The 23593-nt window shown below is 39.1% G+C and overlaps 2 protein-coding genes across 5 annotated transcripts in view; one reads left to right on the top strand and one right to left on the bottom strand.

The window, feature by feature from the left end:
• The window catches only part of RSRC2 (arginine/serine-rich coiled-coil 2), a 17780-nt gene extending 4171 nt beyond the window's left edge, over nt 1-13609 (bottom strand). Inside the window, exons 1-6 of one of the 4 annotated variants that reach the window (XM_015567335.1) lie at nt 13435-13609; nt 8429-8585; nt 7285-7328; nt 4695-4885; nt 3510-3713; nt 1878-2000 (exon numbers count right to left, since the gene is read on the bottom strand). In XM_015567335.1, coding sequence (XP_015422821.1) covers nt 1878-2000; nt 3510-3713; nt 4695-4885; nt 7285-7328; nt 8429-8585; nt 13435-13440 — 725 coding nt within the window. In that variant the 5' untranslated portion in view covers nt 13441-13609. Of the gene's footprint in view, nt 1-1877; nt 2001-3509; nt 3714-4694; nt 4907-7284; nt 7329-8428; nt 8586-13434 lie in introns of all 4 variants that reach the window. The other 3 variants (XM_015567334.1, XM_006768890.2, XM_006768891.2) reach the window with 3 other exon arrangements.
• Nucleotides 13610-13787: 178 nt separating this feature from the next.
• Nucleotides 13788-23593, top strand: part of KNTC1 (kinetochore associated 1) — an 87612-nt gene continuing 77806 nt past the window's right edge. Inside the window, exons 1-3 of the mRNA XM_006768977.2 lie at nt 13788-13933; nt 17244-17412; nt 21493-21613. Coding sequence (XP_006769040.1) covers nt 17284-17412; nt 21493-21613 — 250 coding nt within the window. The 5' untranslated portion in view covers nt 13788-13933; nt 17244-17283. The remainder of the gene's footprint in view (nt 13934-17243; nt 17413-21492; nt 21614-23593) is intronic.

The following is a 23593-nucleotide window of genomic DNA, read 5'->3' as shown; positions in this document are numbered from 1 at the left end:
ATACAAAGCCTGATTTGATTGGTCCCTGCTCCCTGTTTGCCCGCCCTGTCACTATAGCAGTCTGGTCCACCCTTGCATCAGCATCTCCCTGGGACCTCACTAGTGCGCAAGTGCGAGCTCTTCAACATTCTAACAGGCACCATGATAGCGCAAAATCGCGAATCTTCAATGCATATGTAAAGAAATATACGGTAACCCGAATTTACCACATTCGCAAAATCGCACACAGCCAACCATACACCCAGTATGGTATCGCGATTCGCGATTTTGCGCTATCATACTGGGTGTATGGTCGGCTGTGTGCGATTTTGCGAGTGTGGTAAAATCGCATAACAGCAAAATCGCATAACAGCCGAGCATACACCCAGCAGCGCTGCTGATGCCTGAACGGTATGTGGAATGAAGTGGGCGGGCATCGGGAGGCCACTATGGCACGGGGCAAGAACTATGGGCAGTCTATCTGAAGTGGACCTGGCGTATAAGACGACCCCCCACTTGGAGGCATATTTTTCAGGGCCAAAAAATCGTCTTATACCCCGGCAAATACGGTAATATTATCTTCATAATGAGTTCCTGAAAGAGAAACCCTTTTCTTTGAAGAATTCCTTGATTTACTAATTACAAGTTAAAGGCCACCCCTTTTTCCTTGGAGTGTGTTATTATCAAGGGGCGAGGAATGTGGTATTATCAAGTAGTAAAACAGTGGTAGTTCAGTTGTAGATCATTTTTTAAGTAAAACAAAATACAAAACAAAAAAACAACACAAAACCCCCCCACCTTTTAGAAGGTAGTAAGTTTCAATTTTAATAAAATCCAAAAATTAAACAATAAACATGTAGTAAATAAATGTTATGACTTAAAAAAATACCGGTCAGAGTTAATGGACCAATTCTTTATAAATTAGTTCAAATATTGTTGTAAATTATTTCCTAATTCTGTTGATCTTAGTTTTGAATGAAAATATGCTTGACTACTATTGATTGCACATTTAAAATGGCCACTGGAAGTTTGGAATAAACACCATTCACTAAGGTGAATGGCGTGAAGAAGGGGTGAGCTCACACCTTTGCTGCTGCTGCTGCTCAGCTGGAGTTTCTGCCAGGCTGGGTTCACAGGGCAGCAGCCCATCAGGTTACATTTGATAACTGTATTTTTGTAATGGAAAAAAAATACAAACTCAATTTCATAAAGAAAAAAAGTCAAAATCAAAAGAGTATAGTTTTCAGAATATGGGAAAACCTGCAAATAAGGACTTGGATTTTACTTTACGTTGTGACTCTATTGATGAGGCAGTTCTTTTAATGGTTTTGCAGATTTCAGTAAGACAGTCCTGCTGTGTGTGGTCCCAACACACCTTTGAACCATTAGAAAATGGAAAAATACAATGATCTCCCTATGCTCTCAGGAGTAAAATTTACAATATCAAGTTAATTGGTTTATAATAAAAAAATCATTGACAAAATTCTACTTACTGTTTCAGAGAGTCTTTTCTTAAACAAGAAAAACAAACAAAAAAACCACAAAGCAGTTTGAGGCAAACTCAACCAAGTTCTGAAATCCGATTTAAGATTAAAAAAAAATTTCAATTCCAAACTAAAAATATTTAAGAGTTTAGAGCTGAGAAAAGTTAATCATGGAGGGAAAAAGCAGAACCCTTGTAGAATCTTTCCACTGTTGTGCCATAAGTAAATGTTTAGAGTAAGAAGTTAACTACTTACTTAGTTCTAGATCACAGAGGTGCGACAGCATTCATGGCTATATTTAACTATTTCCATTATTCTCTGACTGAAAGCTTTCATTTTGTCCACACAATTGAGCATCTACTTCAAGTTGAAAAGGGGAGAAAAATGGATCAAATAAAAAGAAAATAAACACACCTTCTAGCTAAAGCTTCTTGTGCATCCATTGCTGTGTTTCTGCCTCTGAAGGGAGGTGGACTAGGAGTTCCACTTAAACTTCTGCTAAATCTTCTTGGTTTTTCAATTCTCTTCTTTCTATCTCTGTAATAAATCATATTTTCCATGTCTCAGTATGGCCCAGTAATAACTTTGTTGAATCAAAATCAATTATATTTACATGGTTCAACAAAAATAAAATTGTATAGGAAATATAATTTGAACCCTTTGCTTTCTGCCCGTTCTACATCTTCCACAGATATCCTAAGTTCCTTGTGTATATGGCTAGTTTCTAAGTTCATTTAAGCAGCCCTGTTATAGATGGACATTTAGCTTAATTCCAATCTTGCTGCCGTTACACCCAATGTTGCAAAGACTAGCCATGTACATTAGTCATTTTATACACAAGTAGGTCTATATATTGTAAGATGGACAGGTTAAATGTTCCTAGCCTTTTAACCTACAATGAATGAATGTGCAGATGTTTTTAAAAATACAAAGCATGAATCACTATAACAAAGAATTAGACATATAAAAAACAGGCATTGATCAGAATAAAAAGTATCAATAGTCAAAACTAGAAATACCATAAATAACGATCTGAATTCCCCAAATGGCAATTTAAAAAATTAATGGTCAAATTACCACGTGCCTTAGATTCACTAAATCTTACAACTGTTAAAGCTCAAATGAGTAAACCACTACAAAAACTGATTATAAATGGATAAACTGATCAAACAATAAACCAAGTTATTGTAATAAGCTCAAGTCCACTTTTATCTATATTTCCATCTATTAGATGGATGTAAACAATAAAATTAACAAAGTTTTTCCATTACTTTAGTAACAGTACCTGTGACTATATAGGACACTGTAATATTCATATGTAAATGAGAACATATCCCCTGAATATTAATGCCACCCATACTCCTTATTGTCCTGTCTCAACAAATTAAAGCCTCCTCTCAATCATGACAGGTTTGAATTAAGGTCATCTTTAAAAAAGTTTAATTTATTAGGGTTACACTGGTTAATAACGTTAAGTCTTACGTGTACAATTCTATAAAGCATAATCTACGCTCATCTTTTTGGGTATCTGAGATAGTATATACAGTACGGTGGGTTAAGCGCATACACTGACTTTGCACTCAGCCACATTTGGGAACTGGTCTGGGCTTTATCATTTAATAACTGTTTAATTTTGGGCTTCTGGGCAAGTTATTCAACCTCTCTAAGTCTAATGAGCCTAGCCCACAAAACAGTTGTTTTGGGAATCAGATGAGCTAATACACAGAAAGAACTATGCCGTAATATATACCACAGAGTAGGGATGCAAGAAGCTATTGTGATTATAACAGGAGCACAATGAATTCAGTGTATCAAACAACTAAAGTAACTTTAAATGGGACTATTCACACCTGCTTCACAACAATCTGGTCAAATTAGACTATGAAAGAATGCCACGTCAATATTTAGATCTGTTCTTTCTCAGTTAGGATGTGATTACGTATTCTGTAAATTTTGACCCACAATTTAAATATTCTCAGGTTGACAAAAGACAAACAGAGCCTGTGAAGGGCTTATTTGAATTTCACCAAGATGGTGAATACCCACCGACTTCTACTCCTTGTCCTACTCCTGCTTCTACTCCTATGTCTGTGTCTTGATCTTGAGCGGGAACGAGACCGGATTCGGCGTTTTCTTTCCCTGCTTCTGGATCGTGATTTCTTCCTCTCTCTGCTTCTGGATCTTGACTTCTTCCGCTCCCTACTCCGGGATCGAGACTTCTTCCGCTCCCTGCTTCTACTACGATGACGCCTAAAATTAAAGCACAGAAATTTGTAGTTAGAAGTGTGTCTTTTCAATTTATAGATGTTACAAGTTAGTTATCTGTAGTGTATGCAGTGAAGATACAATAAACTACACTGTAATGCGTATAGAAAAGATAGTTTGAGGTTTTCAATGAAAAGTTACAATAAAAAATTAACCTTTGTTCTTAATGTCTCTTAGCAAACTATACCATGTCAAAAAAGCAAAGCATCCTACCCAATTTAAGATTTAATAGTTCAGCCAGAACCGGTTTGGCTCAGTGGATAGAGCATCGGCCTGCGGATTGAAAGGTCCCAAGTTCGATTCCGGTCAAGGGCATGTACCTGGGTTGCGGGCACATTCCCAGTAGGAGATGTGCAGGAGGCAGCTGATTGATGTTTCTCTCTCATTGATGTTTCTATCTCTCTCCCTTCCTCTCTATAAAAAATCAATAAAATATATTTTAAAAAAAGATTTAATAGTTCAAAACCTATTGCCTTACTAAAGTATTTATAAAATTTAAGAACATAATCATGTTAAGTCTACTACTGAAAAATTTTGACTGAATCTACCACATATTCCCCACAGAAATCTACAAACAAGTTACTCGATTCTTAAAACAAAAACCAAAAATTCCACAAATTGGAGCCATGACCCAGTATCTCAAAAATCTCTGCATTTTCATCTATACCACAAGAGGAACATCTAGATTAGAATTTAGGAGCAAATAAATCCTGTATCAGCAATGTAAAAAGATTGTTATACTGTTTAAATTATATAAACATAGTTTAGCAATAGAATTTTTTTCACTGCAAAAGATAGCCCAAAAGATTTCTATTAGTGGACATCAGTAGACAGGAATAGTCAAGTTAGGAAAAAAAAAAATCAATGTTCTAATTAAGATTTCTGGGGGTAGTGCTGGGTAATGAGAAGCTTTATGCAATTTAGGGAGCTCTTTAGAAGGTACTTATAAACACCAGAACTAGTTACCTTTCACGAGACCTAGATCTTGAGTGACTTCTGCCTCTTGATGACTTTCTTTCTTTGCGTTTGTGTCTGTCCTCACCATTTTCAGATGAATTTAGTCGCTCTCTTCCCTTATCAGAAGAGTGTTCTTTGTCATTATGTTCATCAGACTTGTGTTTCTTGGAGGATTTATCTTTGGATTCATGTCTTCTTGCCTGTTTAAGAAGAAGTTGGTTCTTTCAGGAAAATAGTGCAACAAAGAAAGTTAGTATGGGTATCAGTAAACAAAAATGTTGTGATGCAACATTAGTAACCTTAGGAGTATGTGGCAAATTTTAAAAACGACCTAGTTTCACATCACCCACATGTTGCAGGTATATTACTAATTTTACCCTTTCTTTATAACCCCCCCAAAGGTAGTTTCCTCCCCCAAATATGTTCAATACCACAATTAAAACAATTTTCAACGTTGAAAATATGAACCCCTGTTTTTTTAATCTAAAATAAGGGAAGTACACATGTATCAAAATTTTTGAAAAATTTCCGACAAACCTTTTAAATGAACAGACCAAATATATACATCAACTTCTAAATCCAGAATATGTAATATCATTTGACATTTAAATAGTTAATAAAGATAAGGACACATAGAAATGCACCAGAAAATGCATTTCAAGTTAGGGAGCTAAATAAAATTAATTTTACTAAGTATTAATATTTTCTGCAATTTCAAGTTACTTTACACAGAGCTGAAGTGTCCTTTTTATAGCTATATTGCAATATCCTTTCTAAAAGACGTCTCTTGATTTTTCTCCCAATGTCTAAAACTGTGAGGCAATCACTTTTCATCTTGCAATATCCCAACAGGCTTGGAGTTCTATTACATTTCATGTACCTAGGATAGAAAATGGCAACCGTATCTGTTTTAATTTTTATGCAATCAAACTAGATATAACAATCAATCCCCATACCATAACACAATACATACTTCTCTCGTTATTTTGAAAGATTAAAAACCAAGGCTTTTGTTTTCACAACATTATGCATTCAGAGACTGAGCTAAAATAGTATGATCAAGTCTCCATCCTATACTCACGTATTTAGTTAGAAGTGTAAAACATCATATATTTCCCCACATTAATATTTGTCAAATCCATCTTGTGGCTAAAGCTTAAAATCCTGGACATCTCAGAATCACAATTTTAAAGCTCAAAGGAAACTCAGACCCTCTAATTCCTCTTACTTTATGTATAACAAAACTAAGATCTACTCACAAAGCTACACAGCAGCAGAGCTGAAACCAGGCCCCATGTTCTCCTGATGCCCAGCCCACTGCTTTTCTATAATAGGACACTTATTTCACGTTTCCCAAAATAGGCTGTAAGTTATTTCTTTATACTCAAGATTAATTTGAAAACAAACATTTGGCCAAACATTTTAGAACATGCATGATGACATATCTGAAAATGATGATAGTATTTATTATTTTGCAGAAAAATAAGAGACCTGGAGACACAGCTAAATTTTAGTTTCATTGCCAGTTCTCTAAAATGAGCTTATAAAAAATATTCCCTTGATTTTGCCATACAGCAGCAAACTGTAAAGGTGTTTAGTTAAACTTCCAAAGGTTTTAGAGTTTATTTCAAACCAGTTTTTCACTTGTAACATTACTATTAATTTTTTTAAAAAACCATTAAAACCCTTAACTGATTTAAGATATACTTAAGGGAAATAGGAGTTTGAATGACTAATAGTTACCTTATCATGAAGTAGGCTTATTATTTTGCTATCTGAGTCTGCAGCGTCTTCAGTTCAGTCTCTTCGCGCATTAGCACGCTGAGTATGATTTATTATAGAAATGTTATCATGTGAGCTAAACAAAATAGTCATTTTCACAAAAACTCTCCTAAATTAAAAATTTAACAGAGCTTCCATTAGGGGAAGAGGTGAAGTCCCTGCCCATGTTTGTTTTAGGACCCTTGCCCAGCCCCCATAAGACTGCACTTTTTGGCCGCTACTTCTGCTATCCCTGCTGGCTCGCTCTGTCTTCTCAGGTGGGTTAACTACTTTACAATAGAGCTGCTGCCTTTCTTTTTCCTCAAGTTTTGCTGTCACCGCCACTTTTCTAGCTGTCCCTCACTGATGCTCTTACTTCAAAATTCAATACCACTATTACAGAAACAGAACTATAGTTAACTAATGAAAGGAGAACTCTTGTTATCTTCCATAAAGAAAAAGTAGCCCACAGATATCTAGTGTATTGCTATTTAAAAATCCTGAATGGTTATCAGGCATAAGGAGACTCGGGACCTCAGATTAATGGAAGCTCTGTGTGACAGGCCTAAAAATCCAATTATATTCTTCATATGAAATTTTTATTGTGAATACTTTCACAGCATAATAAAATTAATAGTTTTTGAATGAACTTTTCATATAAACAACTATCTTCTTGAAAAACGATGAATCCAAATCATGCTTATTTTATAATTCAATTAAACCTTTTAAATGTCAAGTTTTGGTACTTACCTTGACATCACATATTCACACACAAACATTTCTACCAGATATTTTACAAGTACTTTAAACTGCCTATTCACTACAAAGTGTTAATTACCTCTTTGCTTCTGCTCCGGCTCCTGTGTTTTCTTCCTTCATTATCTGTGAAGACACAAATATTCACCATAAACAAAGATACAGAATCATCTCAAACACAAATTTCAATACTCATATAAAGAACAATTTCCAGTCCATTTGACTTACTAGTGGTCTCTTTCAGAAACTATTTTTTTTTTTATAGCAGAGTAGGGTTATTCTATCACATTAATACTGTACATATGTAGGACATATCAAGCAATACGAACAAACCAGAATATAATCAAGAGACAGAAGCAAAAAAAAAAAGTTCCATGACAAGTAAGAAAGACATTGTCTTTTAGACTCAAAATCATTTATAATATGGACACAAAGGATAAAGAACTAGAGCTCAAGCCTTAAAACTTGTAACTCATTACTATTCTACTTCTCTTAACCTCTTTATTAAATAGTAATACTTTTTTAAAAATAGCAAAATATCATGCTATCTACAATGCATTAGTCTAGTTTTTTTAAATAAATGAATAAGGTGCATTTCTAAATGCAAAACTTCTTACTTCAGAAATACTCTAACATTAAATAAAAATAAAAAAAGTGAAGTCCTGGCCGGGTAGCTCAGTTGGTTAAAGCATCATCCCAATTTGCCAAGGTTGTGGGTTTGATCCCAGTCAGGACACATACAAGAATCAAGCCAATGAATGCATAAATGGGTGGAACAACAAACTGATACTTCTCTCTCTCTCTCTCTCAACCAATCAATTTAAAAAACCACACACCCAAAAACAAAGCCCAAGGCTAAAAATGTTCTTGTAACTTACAACAAAGGATATTAAATAAGTCTAGAATAATATACCTCTGTCCAGACTACTACATCTTTCAACATATTTTGCCATTGTTGAAAAAATGAAACTTAAACATCATAGTTAACAAGTAGTCACTATGACACAAATTTAAACATACACTGTAGCCTTTGGACATGTAAGAAAATTTCTACATTAGAATATTTGTATTGCTCATAACTGAAAAGGTCTCCAGAAAAATCACCAATGGATTTTCATTATCCATCTCTAAACTGGGGAGAACACATTACTTATATCAACAGTTTGTCTTATACATGTTTACTGATTATGTCGGTAGTATTTATTACCATTTTCAGCAATTCATACCTGACTTTCGTTTTCTTTCTCTTGACCTTGATCGTGATCTTGAATAATGATGTTTTGAGGCTCTAGGAGAAACAGATACATCTGACTGCTCTTTTTTCTTATCGCTATCTGGGGATGTCTTTTCTGGGGCTAGTCCATCTCGCTCTGTATCACTAGCCTAAAAGTTTAAAGGAAAATGATTGTAAGTTCTTAATTACATTTAAAATATTACCAATTTCTTAAAAGAGAGGGTGGGGAGCCCAGTCGGCATGTCTCAGTAGTTGAGCGTCAAACTATGACCAAGACGTCACAGTTCGATTCCTGGTCAGGGCACATGGCCAGGTTGCAGGCTGAAATCCCCAGTGTGGGGCATGCAGGAGGCAGCCAATCAACAATTCTATCATTGATGTTTCTATCTCTCTCCCTCTCCCTTACTCTCTGAGATAAAAAAAAAAAGAAAAGAAAAGGAGGATGGGGAGGGGAGGGAAGATAAATAGGCATGAATAAATCAAAATGAGTAACCCAATACCAAAGGCATATGCAATTAGACTGTATTTTTAAAAAATATATATTTTATTGATTTTTACAGAGAGGAAGGGAAAGGGATAGTTAGAAACATCCATGAGAGAGAAACATTGATCAGCTGCCTCCTGCACACTCCCTACTGGGGATGTGCCCGTAACCAAGGTACATGCCCTTGACCAGAATGGAACCTGGGACCCCTCAGACTGCCGGCTGACGCTCTATCTACTGAGCAAAACTGGTTAGGGCTAGACTAGACTAATGTATTTTAAGTCATTTTTTTAACTTTCAAAATAAGGGGAAGAGAAGGGTTCCATTTCCAATGAACATTCAAATAGAGAAAATTTAGTCCATTTAAAATTTGTGAACTCAATTAGCCAACTTTAACAATACCTTTAAATGAGCTGTTCAAGAGACTTCCATACCCATACTGTAAAATCTTAACCCTTTGCGGTCCAATTTTATTTTTGGAATTCAAACAGTCTGGGCCAAATTAATTGACGGGATTGAATGTTGAAGTTATCTGTCTCACTAGACCTCAGCTCGACATTGGACCTGCTCCTAGCGCCTGGTCTGTCGAGTCAGCCTCCACGTTGGACTGAAAAGGGTTAAAATAGCAGAGAGAATACTCCGGAAAAGAGTAACAGAAAATTAACTTACCTATCTGAGAACCCAATCTTAATTCAATTAACCCTCTTTAATGAAAACAGCCCCTTGGCACAGTGCTGCTGCAAAATAAGGTCTGCCTCTCCTCACATATGCTATGGAAACATTAAGTTTTTTTTCTGCTTTAAAGCAGTTTTTAAGTTATCACAATATAAGAAAATTTACAACATTAGTCAAGTTAATTGCACATACTCTTTCCTAGAGACCCCATATACCTCAAACTAGATTCTGTCATCTAAATATCACTTTGTTGTCCAGTTTACAGAAGGCAATTTCATCTGCCTTGCACGTAACTACATAGTACTTAGCAAATAAATAAATGAATTCTAGTTATTAGTTTTCTGTTAAAAAATATTTCTGGGGCTCTGCTGAACAGTGTGGTCCAAATTACAAATAACCTGAGGACCACCACAAAGGAAATTGATATAAATGAGTCAGATTAATATGCCTGGGGAGTTGATTACTTAGGACAGGGGCTGGTAAAACATGACTCTCGAGCTAAGAATGACTTGTATGTTTTTTAAAAATGTTTTTATTGATTTCAGAGAGGAAGCGAGGGGGAGCTAGAAACATCAATGATGAAAGAGAATCATTGAGCGGCTGCCTCTCACAAGCCCCTACTGGGGATCAAGCCCACAACCCGGCTGTTTGCCCTGGACGGGAATGGAACCCAGGATCCTTCAGTCTGCAGGCAGACACGCTCTATCCACTGAGCCAAACCTGTTTCACATTTTTAAAAGGATTGTCAAAAGGAGTGAACAAACAAGTCAACCAGCAAAGAATATGACAGAGATTCTATGTGGCCCACAATGCCTAAAATATTTATGATCTTGCCCTTTACAGAAGAAAGCCGAATTGGATAAATGGGGGATCATTATAAAATATCAGCAGGAATAAAATGTAACAAAATTCTCACCTTAGGAAGGTTAGTTCAGAAAATAAACTTTAAGTAAATCTAGAGGGGTATTTTAATAAATGAGGTGTGAGAGGTTGCATTATTTCAACAATTGTTTACTGAGTATAAAAATGTACCAAACTCCATGCTAGACTCCAGGAATAAAATTATTAAAAAGGAAGGATTTACAGGCTAGTTGGGATTAAATACATAAATTATGTGTTAAGCTTCTAAAAATGGTACCCAAAAAACCCCAGCAAGAAACACAAGGACCCTGGTCGGATAGCTTGGTTGGTTAAGAGCATCGTTGTGATATGCCAAGGTTGCAGGTTCCATCTCTGGTCAGGGCACATACAGGAAACAACCAATGAATGCATAAATAAAGAAGTGGAACAATAAATCGATGTTTCTCTCTAAAAATCAATCAACAAAATAAGTAAAAAATTTTTATGCTGAAAGGCTTCCATCCCTTAGAATAGAGCTCAACTTTCTCATTTTAAAAATGAGATCCAGCAACATTAGCTGACTCATCTGAAGATGATACTCCTGTGTCCTGTTTTGTTTAAAAAATAAATAAATAAAGACGATACTCCTCACTGTCTACTATTAACAAATGGTGCTGTATCAAACAATTAAAGATTCTGATTTTCACAACATTGGTCCTTTTATAAAAAATTTTTGTTCTCCTGGTTATTCTTAAGGACTCTTTCAGATACATCTCTGATGTACTAAGTGTTGATAAAACGTACACTTTGTAAATAAGAAATTGCAAAAACTGGGAGCACTGCTGTCACTTCTCACAGTGCCTGATACACCAAGAGCGCATTCCAGAACCACTGGCACAGCTCACTTTTACAGTTATCATGACTAGAACTGAAACCCACCTTTCTAGGGAAAAGCCAACATCTAGGCAGGCAATAAAAGTTTTCTGGGTTTATTTAGCAATACATGCTTAACATCACGAAAGACTGGCTTTTAAAGGAATTCCAATGCCCTTGGCTTAAGACACCTGGTCTTACAGGCTGCCTAATGACACCCAACAGCCATTTCCATCTGTAAACACACCACAGGTCAACAAAACCACCCTGTCACTCAACAGACAGGAACGATAAGCAGCGGTTTAGCTCACGCAGAACTTTTATTTACTCAAGCATATTTTAAACTAGCATAATGAAACTACCACCCCCAACCAATTGAATATTGAAATTTCTCTAACAATTATAACCTTTTACCCTAAGTTTGGTTCAGTGGATGGAGCTTCAGCCGGCAGACTGGGTCCCAGGTTTGATTCCAACCAGGAGCACATGCCTCATTCAGCTGCAGGCTCAATCCTTGGCCCCGGATGGGGACGTGCAGGAGGCATACGATGTGTCTCTCTCTCACACACACATCGATGTTTCTCTCTCGATCTCTCCTGGTCCCTTCCACTATCTCTAAAGCTCAAGGGAAAAGGATCCTCGGTGAGAATGAAAAAAAACCTTTTTAAATTTCTAAGCTTTTAATTTAGCAGGGACTTCTATATAAACACTTTAAACTGCAAAACTGCCCTGGACTCCAACATTTGCTCTAGTGGAAGGCCACCATTGTTTCTTGAAATTTACATTTGGTTTAAAACCCTAGTAAAGCTCAAGACTAGCATACACACATTTTTTCCAGTGCAAAGAAATAGTTGGATTTAATACTAGGCCACTTCTCCGGGAATTATGTCTTTTTATTGAAGGAGGAACTGCAGAAACACGTTTGAGTCGATTTCATTTTTAAAAACATGAGACACGGTGAAATACATTAAGAGGCCCAAAACAAAGGAAAACATTAAATCGATTAGTTGCATAAAATACAAAATAGCCTGCCAGCTGTTTGAAACCTTATTCTTCATATATATATATATAAATAGGTTGCAAATTCAAACAATTCAGTGTGTGTGTGGGGGGGACCATCCTTACTAATTACTGATATCTCAACTAATAGGGACAGTAAACTACATATTTTTCATTATGCTTACCAGTACTATTTATTTTCGAAAATGAGAAAAAATCCTTTTAGTCACTGGAAAAGAATGCAAAATGCCTGCATTTTTCTTTTAACGGGATTAAGTAAAAATGAAGTAATTACACAATACTGTAACGAGATCCATCGGGTTCGGGCGTCTTAAGCCCAAAGCAGGCTTAATGTTTAGAAGAGATGACTTAAGAGCTTTATTTTTAAAAATTTAAGGTTAAATAGGACACCTAAGAGTGTTCTATTTAACGCAACGACCCAAAGATAGGGCTTGATTATAATGCTTCGGCAAGACTTCAAACCGATTATATCATGAGCCGCTCGGGAAACGGAGCATCAATCGGAATCCGTCGTTCCAAAGCCTTTTCTAATGAAGTCGAATTTTCACTCCCTTCCACCAACATCTTCCCCAGTGAGGAATCAACGAAGGTTTACACAGACGAAACGCTAACTGAAACTATGCAACTAGAATCATCTTATTGAACGTAAGCAAAAAACAAACAAAAAAAGACACAACGCTACAAGACTGCTTTTTTCACCTTTCTATCCCTTCTAGACTTTACTTGACCCAGTATTTTTCAGACGACCCGGATCACTTTTCTCTCCGCCCCATCGCGAACGTATTCCCAAGTCCTTAATGAAACTCCATGTAAATCAATGACCCGGGGGAATTAAGCTTAACTGAAGGCAGTTCTGCGGGCCGAAAGGGAAAAATAAAAGGGAAGAGGAAAGTTCTGGAAAAAGACACTCCTTGCAGCTCCCCACCCCCACAGACACCGCGTTAGTCCCCCTCCCTGAGGCCGGCAGCCATGATGGCGGGCGCAGAAGAAGGCCGCGGCGCCATTTTGTCCACACACGCGCGGACAACAGCTCCGGCAGCCGTTCGCGCACTTTTTGAGAGGAGCCGAAAAATATCCCTGGTTTCCAACTCAGATTCGGCACCTACCTCCATAGTCAGAGTCCTGGCCGCTAAAGCGGCTCCTCTACTTGCCGCTCTCAACAGTACTAGTCGCCCTGACGCTTCGCCACAGACTGAACAACTCGGGCAAAAAGACCCGGATGGCACAAAGGGGAAGAGGCCCGGCGTTCCGCACAGCTTGCTGGGAGGAAAGAGGGTGGTGATAAGACTCTCTATAGCAACGTGGTGATCGGGGCAGTGATTGGTTGCTCTTTGGAAGGGGGCGTGGAATGCCTGGAAGGAGGGCGGAGCCACTAGAGGGCTCAGCCTGGCGACCGGAAAGGGTGGGCTTTAGGGTGGGGCGACTTCCTATTTCGATTCTACAGCAATCTTGGACTTGTCCGGCCGCCGTAAGAGGGGTTGGGCTTGGTCTTCTCCCGCCAATTTAAAGTCGGGCTAGACTAGAATCTGAAGACCTTAAGGGCGGTTGGCGTCCGAAAGAGCGGCCCTAAAACTGAGTGTTCCGCTTTAGTTTCTCCAGTTGCAGGTGAGGATTGTCTGTGTGTGTGCGTGTGTGTGTGTGTGTGGGGGGGGGGTTGTCGCGCTGCTGTAGGCACTGGGAGTGGGTCCAGGTCGAAGTAGCAGCGCCCTCAGCACAGTTTGGGGTGTTTTCCCTTCCAGACTCTGGTGGGAGAGGTTGGAGTCGGTTCTTACTGGTCCCGGCGTCCAGCCGACGTTGATGCACGGTGGTCTGATTGATACGGTTGCGTTTCGCTTAATTCGCGGATCTGTTCTCCAGCCAGCAGCTAAAGTGCTCTCACGTCATTAGTTAAATCGTATCACTCAGTTTGCTTCGTGTCTTCTCCCTTGTCCTGAGGATAAACCCAACCTGGAAGTCGAGGATGCGTTTAGCTCCCGCACTGTTCCATCCTCACCCGAAACTCGTCCCGGCCTCTGAGACTTGGCAACTAATAGTTGGCTTCTTGCTGTTCGGGTCTCAGCTTAGATTTCATCTCCTTCCCTTTCCAAAGAGGTCCTCCTTAAGAGACCCTCCCCATCCCTTAGCACCGTTTTGTTTACTTGATACACTTGACCTGTTTGTAATTGTTTGTGCGTTTGTTTATTTTTTCGTAGGGAGGGAGTGTAACAGGTCATAGCAGGCGGAGATTGGCGTTTTCTTGTCTGGCTGCATCATTTACTCGCTTTAGGTGCCCGTGGCCGTTTATTTAATCTCATCTGTCAAATGGGCTGTTGTGTTGACTAAATGAATAAAGCATTCCAAACTATCTTGTATACTCAATACGTGTTAACTATTTCATTTATGACCTTCCTACAAGAATATACACTTCATGCCTGGCCGGTGTCTCTCAATGGTTGAGCATCAACCAGGAGGTCACCATTGGATTCCTGGTTAGGGCACATGCCTGGGTTGTGGGCTCTGTCCCCAGTAGGGGGCGTGCAGGAGACAGCCGATTAATGATTCTCATAAATGATAGTTCTCTCCATTCTCCCTCCCTCCCTCTCCCCTCCCTTCCTCTCTAACATCAATAAGAACATATTTTTAAAAAAAGAATATACACTTCATAATGATAAAACTCTTTTCTGCCATCACTATTTTTACAGATGTGGGACACTGAGACCCATAGAAGTATTCACTCTACTAGTATCCTGCCACGCCTGTCTTAATCTCCCAACTCCCACGGGAACACCAGCCACTAAAACTATGGGCTATTCTGATAAGCTTTCTTTCTGTGCCCTTGCTTACACTCTTAGTAAGAACTCTTCTCCTGTATTTAAAGAGCTCCTCACTGTTGTCCACCTGAAACTAATATGACTTTGTTTGTTAACTCTAATTGAAAAATAGCCCTAGCTGGTTTTGCTCAGTGGATAGAGTGTCAGCCTGCGGACTGAAGGGTCCCGGGTTGCAGGCTTGATCCCTGGGGCACGCAGGAAGCAGCCAATCCATGATTCTTTCTCATCATTGATGCTTCTATCTCCCTCTCCCTCTTCCTTCCTCTCTGAAATCAATTAAAATATATTTAAAAAAATAAAAACCTGTGACTTTAAATTATTACTGCTTCCACCAATAGCAATAATAAATTCGCTAACCCTTAAAAATTGAGTGCTTTCCATGAACCAAGAATTATTTTTTTCATAATATATTTTATTGATTTTTTTACAGAGAGGGAGAGAGAGGGAGAGTTAGAAACATCAATGAGAGAGGAACATCGATCAGCTGCCTTCTGCACACTCTCTACTGGGGATGTGCCTGCAACCAAGGTATATGCCCTTGACTGGAATCGAACTTGGGACCCTTGAGTCCGCAGGCCGATGCTCCATCCACTGAGCCAAACCGGTTAGGGCCCAAGAATTATTTTGTGAACATTTAAAACTCATAACCTATCAGGTAGGTACAACTATATTCTTATTCTATAGGTTAGCAAATTGAGAAACAAAGATTAAGTTGCTTGCTAAAGGACAAGTAAATATGGAAGAGCACATAGTTTAAATAAAAATTTTCCTTCCCTGTGCTGTACTTGCCATAGATTTTAAAACATATTCTGATGTGTATCAACATAATTGTAATTAGCCGGACTGGCGTGGCTCTGGTTGAGAGTCAACCTATGAACCAGGAGGTCACGGTTTGATTCCCGGTCAGGGCACATGCCTGGGTTGCGGGCTTGATCCCCAATGTGGGGTGTGCAGGAGGCAGCCAATCAGTGATTATCTTTCATCATTGATGTTTTTCCCTCTCCCTTTCTCAAGTCAATAAAAAAATATATATTAAAAAAAACAATTGTAATTATTTGTTTATTGTTCCCCAGCAGTCTTAAAGTCTTTTTTTTTTTTTAAATATATTTTATTGATTTTTTACAGAGAGGAAAGGAGAGGGATAGAGAGTTAGAAACATCAATGAGAGAGAAACATCAATCAGCTGCCTCCTGCACACTCCCCACTGGGGATATGCCCGCAACCAAGGTACATGCCCTTGACCGGAATCGAACCTGGGACCCTTGAGTCCGCATGCCGACGCTCTATCCATTGAGCCAAACTGGTCAGGGCATCAGTCTTAAAGTCTTAATCCAGAGATTGTTTTTCATTTTTCATCTTAGTATTCTGCTCTGACTCAGACCGCACATAAAATGACTTATATAAATCTTCGTTGAGATGGTTATATGACTAAGGTTACAGATATATTCTTTGATTCAGCCAGAAACCTAATCCAGGTTTTTCTTCTTCCCCAGTATTGTTCATTTTTGTAAGATACTGGAAACATAAATGGGTATTTATTTATTACTATTTTTTAAATCTCATCTGTCTTCTATGATATAGATTACCCCATTTTTAAAAAAATATTTTTTTTATTGATTTCAGAGAGGGAGCGATAGAAACATCAATGATGAGACACAATCATTGATCAGCTGCCTCCTGCATGCCCCCCACTGGGGATCGAGTGGGCAATCCACGCATGTGCCCTGACCGGAATCGAACCCTGACCTTCTGATTCATAAGTCAATGCTCAACCACTGCGCCACACTGCCTGAGATAATGGACATTTTTTTAAAGTTCATCTGGAACCTTACCATCCTAAGATACCCCATACAATCTGACTTCAGAGCTTTTATTGATTTTTGGCTCTACTGCTTAAAGGTTTATTTCAAATGAAACCTTGTTATAATTTCAAGCCAGGCACACAAAATGCTAGAAACTCTAGGATGACATTGATAAGATTATAATTGTTACTGTTCCTAAACCAATATGTGCTTATCTGGTAATAATCATAGCCTTTTCGTTTCCCAACAAACTGGATCTGTTAAACAATAAAAACTGGTGTCTAATTTTGCGTATTTTCATAGGGAAGGCAGTGATTCTCGAACCAAAAACAGTCTCGGAAACATGTGGAATGAGATTGAGCTGCTAACAAGTGATGATACAGGAAGTGGATACCTAGGTGTTGGATCAAGAAAAGAACATGGAACTGCTTTATATCAAGTAGATTTACTAGCCAAGATCTCTTCCGAAAAGGTAATGATTCTGGCCGAAACCGGTTTGGCTCAGTGGATAGAGCGTCGGCCTGCGGACTGAAAGGTCCCAGGTTTGATTCCAGTCAAGGGCATGTACCTGGGTTGCGGGCACATCCCCAGTGCGGGGTATGCAGGAGGCAGCCGATTGATGTTTCTATCTCATCGATGTTTCTAACTATCTCTCTCCCTTCCTCTCTGTAAAAAAATCAATAAAATATATTAAAAAAAAAAAAAAAGGTAATGATTCTGATGCTGTTATTCACATAATTTTTACTGAGTGTTTGATAGGCCAGTCGATACCTGGTAAATGTTTTGTGAATGAATATAGCACCCTCTCAGGCAATCGAGGTTCAGTTTCACATTATTGGAAATTTCCATCTGAATTCCCCTTTTATCTTATTTTTTAAATATATTTTATTGATTTTTTTATACAGAGGAAGGGAGAGGGATAGAGAGTTAGAAACATCCATGAGAGAGAAACATCGATCAGCTGCCTCCTGCACACCCCCGACTGGGGATGTGCCTGCAACCAAGGTACATGCCCTTGACCGGAATCGAACCTGGGCCCCTTCAGTCTGAAGGCCAACGCTCTATCCACTGAGCCAAACCAGCTAGGGTCCCCTTATATCTTAAGATTGGTATTTTCAAACAGAACTTTTCCTAGATCAGGAAGGAGGAAATAAAACTGTCTTTGTTCTCACATGACATGATGTCCATGTCGAAAATCTGAAAGAATCGACAAAGAAAACTGTAATAATAAGTGATGATAGCATGGTTGCAGGATATAAGGTTAATATGCAAAGTCAGCAGCTCTCCCTGGTACCAGCAATGAACAAGTGGAATTTTAAATTAAAAATACAATCAAATGAAATCTGTGACCTTGGATCAGGCAAAGCCATTTTAGATAAGATGTTAAAAGCACAAGCAATGGAGAACGAGATAAATTGCACCTTAGCTGTATATTACTAAGTGAAAGAAGCCAATCTGGAAAGGCTACATTCTCCGTGATTCCAACTAGACTGTATGACATACTGAGTAAGGAGAAGACAGAAAAGGACCAGTGGTTGCCAGGTATTGGGGTTGGGAAGGAGGGATGAATAGGCAGAGAACAAGATTTTTAGGGCAGTGAAAATACTCTGTATGGCACCATAAGGATAGCTGCCTGTCATTTGTCTAGACACACAGAATGTACACCACCAAGAGTGAACTATAACGGAAACTATGTACTTGGGGTGATTATGTTGTGTCAATGTAGCTTCATCCTTTGTAACAAATCTTCTGGTGAGAGATGCTGATAATGGAGTCTATGGATGTGTGGGAGCCGGGGGTATATGGGAAATCAGTTTCGCTATGAACTTAAAACTGCTCTGAAAAAATAATCTTAAAAAAGAGTTAGCCCTAACCGGTTTGGCTCAGTGGATAGAGCGTCGGCCTGCGGACTGAAAGGTCACAGGTTCGACTCCGGTCAAGGGCATGTACGTTGGTTGCGGGCACATCCCCAGTAGGAGGTGTATGGGAGGCAGCTTGATCGATGTTTCTCTCTCATCGATGTTTCTAACTCTCTATCCCTCTCCCTTCCTCTCTGTAAAAAATCAATAAAAATATATTTTTTTAAAAAAAGAGTTAAACTGTTCAAGCAGAGAGAACAGCGTGGATTCATCCCCAGAAGGTGAAAGCACAGTTCGTGTTTTGTTGCCTTTGTGTAACTTTTCACTAGTCGAAGAAGCAAGTAAAAGAGCATAAGGGGTCAGAATGAGGTGGAGTTTTCAAGAATTACACCTGGAGAAGGTGACCAATGAAGTAGGCATAAAATGAACCGATTAGCCTAAAACTGAGCTGTGGAAGAATATAGTTAACGTTTATTAAGCATGCTGTATGCAAGGCTGTTTTCTAAGCCCTTTACATGAGTTAATTTCACCTCCAAACAAGCCAGTGTTGTAGATATTATTAAAGGGTGTCCCAAAATTCACGCAAGAAGTAATTTTGATAGAAAACATGGGTTTATAATTAAAAATTATAAATGTTTTATTGACTCATAAAGTATACAGTATAGGGTTATGTATGGAATAGCATATCGGGTAAATGGCCTCCACGGCTTTGCTGGCACATATGCACTCTTTTGTTGAAATTTTCCATTACCGAAATGCAGCTGCTCAGGCAATAACAGTTAATGGCGCTTGCTATTGCGACATGAAAATCCAGTTTTTTGTGCCTAAATTGCAAGATATGGATGTGGACGACATGTGGTTTCAACAAGATGGTGCCACATGCTAAACGGCCCGAGAAACAATTCAGTTACTGCATGAGTCATTTTCTGGTCGTGTAATTTCCCCTTTTGGTGATCAGAATTGGCCGCCCAGATCATGCGATTTAATGCCGTTGGACTTTTTCTTTGGGGTTTTTTGAAGTCTAAGGTTTATGCCAACAAGCCCACGACCACCCACGCCTTGAAGGAGGAAATTGAGCGCTGTATCAACGAAATTCAGCCACATTTATGCAAAACGGTCATGGAAAATTTCAACAAAAGAGTACATATGTGCCAGCAAAGCCGTAAAAGCCATTTACCCGATATGCTATTCCATACGTAACCCTATACTGTATACTTTATGAATCAATAAAAAATTTACAATTTTTAATGATAAACCTGTGTTTTCTATCAAAATTACTTCTTGCGTGAATTTTGGGACACCCTGTATTGTCCCTATTTTACAGGAGCGTCAGTTGAGACATTTGTCCAGAGTACTCAGCTTTTTCAATCACCAAACTGTCCAACTGCTTCGCGGTACATATGTGTGGGAAGCTTTAATCAACAGAAGCTGAAAGCAGGAGACTCATATTTGGCTTGCATAGGGTTTTTTACAATGTTGACTTAGCTGCCAGTGTTTAAAAATCAGAACATTTCACATAAAGATGCAGCTTTTCTTTTTTTAAAAAAATATATTGATTTTTTTTACAGAGAGGAAGGGAGAGGGATAGAGAGTTAGAAACATCCATGAGAGAGAAACATCGATCAGCTGCCTCCTGCACACCCCCCACTGGGAATGTGCCCCCAACCAAGGTACATGCCCTTGACCGGAATCGAACCTAGGACCCTTGTGTTTTTTTTTTTTTTTTTTTTTTTAGTTTTATTCATTTCAAACGGGCCGTAGTTTGCCCACCTCTGCTCTAGCCACTGAGCCAAACTGGTCAGGGCGAGGCAGCTTTTCTTGATAAATTGGAAGATGTGGCCATGCCAGGCATCCCAAGGGGCTTTAATCTGGCTGATTTTGCTTTCTCTCTCTCTCTCTCTCTCTCTCTCTCTCTCTCTCTCTTCTTTACTGGAACGCTTCACGAATTTGCAGGTCATCCTTGCACAGGGGCCACGTTCATCTTCTCGGTATGGTTCCACTTTTAGTATGTGTGCTGCCAAAGCAAGCACTGATGTTGCTCTCTCTGTTTGTGTGGGCATGTACTCTCCAGTTCACGGTACACCGCAGTCCCCCTCCCCGTCATGTCCCAGACCTTGAGACTTTATGCCAATCCTGGTTTGTTTATGTTGATGCCTGCTGGCTCCTATTGGCCTGAGATCAACCCGTAGGGAACCAAGGCTTGTGTTTAGGAAACCTTTGTCCTTTCCTAGCAATCCTGGACTATTTCCCTATTTTGTAATCTGGGTGGATTCAAGATACACTGTACAAAGAAAAAAACTTGACCAATTAGACACATGGGCTAAAAAATAAAAATAAAATAAAAATAGGCCTGCCAGGTTTTAAACTTGGGTACTCGGGACTATGATGCTACTGTTGGTCAGTATTGTTAAACATGCATAAAAATATCTTATTTTGCCGAAACCGGTTTGGCTCAGTGGATAGAGCGTCGGCCTGCAGACTGAAGGGTCCCGGGTTCGATTCCGGTCAGGGGCATGTGCCTGGGTTGCGGGCACATCCCCAGTAGGAGATGTGCAGGAGGCAACTGATCGATGTTTCTCTCTCATCGATGTTTCCAACTCTCTATCTCTCTCCCTTCCTCTCTGTAGAAAATCAATAAAATATATTAAAAAAATATATATATCTTATTTTACTCATGCTTTTCCCTCCCACAGGCCTCATTAAATCCAAAGATACAAGCATGCAGCTTAAGTGATGGGTTTATCATTATAGCCGACCAGTCAGTGATACTGCTTGACAGTATTTGTAGATCGCTTCAGTTGCACCTTATATTTGGTAAGTGTAACATACTGTAAAACAATAAAATAAATTGGAAGCCACGTATTTGCTACCAATTTCTACTGCAATGCCTTCTCTTTATTACCTCTAAGACTCGAAATTGGACGAATTTCAAGACATTAATCTTGAGTGCCTTTTTTGTGCTGAGTTATTAGACTCCAAAGATATTGGGGTGAACCCTTCTCAGTAGGTCTAAGGCAGCGGTTCTCAAACTGTGGGTCGCGACCCCTTGGGCAGTCGAACGACCCTTTCACAGGGGTCGCCTAAGACCATCCTAATTATCAGATATTTACATTACGGTTCATAACAGTAGCAACATTATTACGGTTATGAAGTAGCAACAAAAATAATTTTATGGTTGGGTCACAACACGAGGAACTGTATTTAAAGGGCCAGAAGGTTGAGAACCACTGGTCTAAGGGGAAACATACAGGTAAAGCTACAATTTACTGGCATGGCTTTTGTATTAGAATACAGTAGGAAACAGTTGAGCCCAGTTGTGTTCAGGTACCTGAATCTTGTACATAATTTCAGTATCATCAACGGGTATTTGAATATTTTTAGAATGTGTAGCACTATAAAAAGCTTTTTCAATACTTATGACTTCATTGAGTTAAAGATATGCAAATATGGACTTTAGAGTAAATTAAGAGAGAAGTGATTGTGCTGGAAACAGGTGAAAATATTGTGAAAGCTTTTTCTGAAAATTTAAGAGGAAGATGATGGTTGAAGTGTTTGCATAAGAACTGAGATGACTGAAAAGAAATCCAGGTATGCTTGTGAGAACACAATCTCGATTACACTATGGAGGCAAGATGCTTCTAATCTTACCGTTTCTACCCTGATGGGTCCACAAAATTCAGTTTCACCAATGAAGTCATGGGCCGTGTTAGTGTCTGATACATTTGTAGAAGGTACTTCTACTGAGCCCGGCTGGTGTCCCTCCCTCAGTGGCTGAGGGTCGATCTATAAACCAGGAGGTCACGGTTCAATTCCTGGGCAGGGTTGCAGGCTTGATCTCCTGGTGGGGGGTGTGCGGGAGGTAGCCTATTGACTATTATGGACCCAGGAAATGTTTAAGAACTTGTACGAAACACATGAAATACAAGTATATAGAGCAGTACCTAACTTTATGGCCTTGCTGAATCACGAGATTTCAGGTAAAGTAAATGTAACTTGGAATTTTGGATGTGATTTTTAAAAAAATATATTTTATTGATTTTTTACAGAGTGGAGGGGAAAGGGATAGTTAGAAACATCAGTGAGAGAGAAACATCGATCAGCTGCCTCCTGCACACTCCCCACTGGGGATGTGCCCGCAACCAAGGTACATGCCCTTGACTGGAATCGAACCTGGGACCCATGAGTCCGCAGGCGGATGCTCTATCCGCTGAGCCAAACCGGTTAGGGCTAATTTCAATTCTTAAGCAGTTTACATGCTACTGCTTTTATTCCTTCCCGTTCCCCTCTCAGCCTCCATTTCACTCCCTTAGGCCTCTTGCTGTTGCACAAACAAGAACTTCACCTCCTTCAAGTCTTTGTTCATATCTCACCTGAGCACTCTAATACTGTGCCGTGCAAGACTCCTCTGATACCCTTCCAGGCATGTTGATCATGAACCTCCTGTGTTCCAGGCACTGTGCCTGAAGATGGGTTGCATGCACCATCCCCAGTAGGGGTGTGTGCAGGAGGCAGCTGATCTATTCTTCTCTCTCATCATTGATGTTTCTATCTTTCCCTCTCCTTTCCTCTCTGAAATCAATAGAAATATATATTATTTTAAAAGATACTGCTACTGAATAATTTCAATTCTTTTTTTGTTTTAATTTTTTAAAAAAAAATATATTTTATTGATTTTTTACAGAGAGGAAGGAGAGGGATAGAGAGTTAGAAACATCCATGAGAGAGAAACATCGATCAGTTGCCTCCTGCACACCTGCTCCTGGGGATGTGCCCGCAACCAAGGTACATGCCCGT

This window comes from Myotis davidii, unplaced genomic scaffold, assembly GCF_000327345.1.
Source record: "Myotis davidii unplaced genomic scaffold, ASM32734v1 scaffold223, whole genome shotgun sequence".
Classification (NCBI taxonomy): Eukaryota; Metazoa; Chordata; class Mammalia; order Chiroptera; family Vespertilionidae; genus Myotis; species Myotis davidii.
The sequence above is the reverse complement of the archived record's forward strand: the minus strand, read 5'-3'. Positions and strand labels throughout refer to the sequence as shown.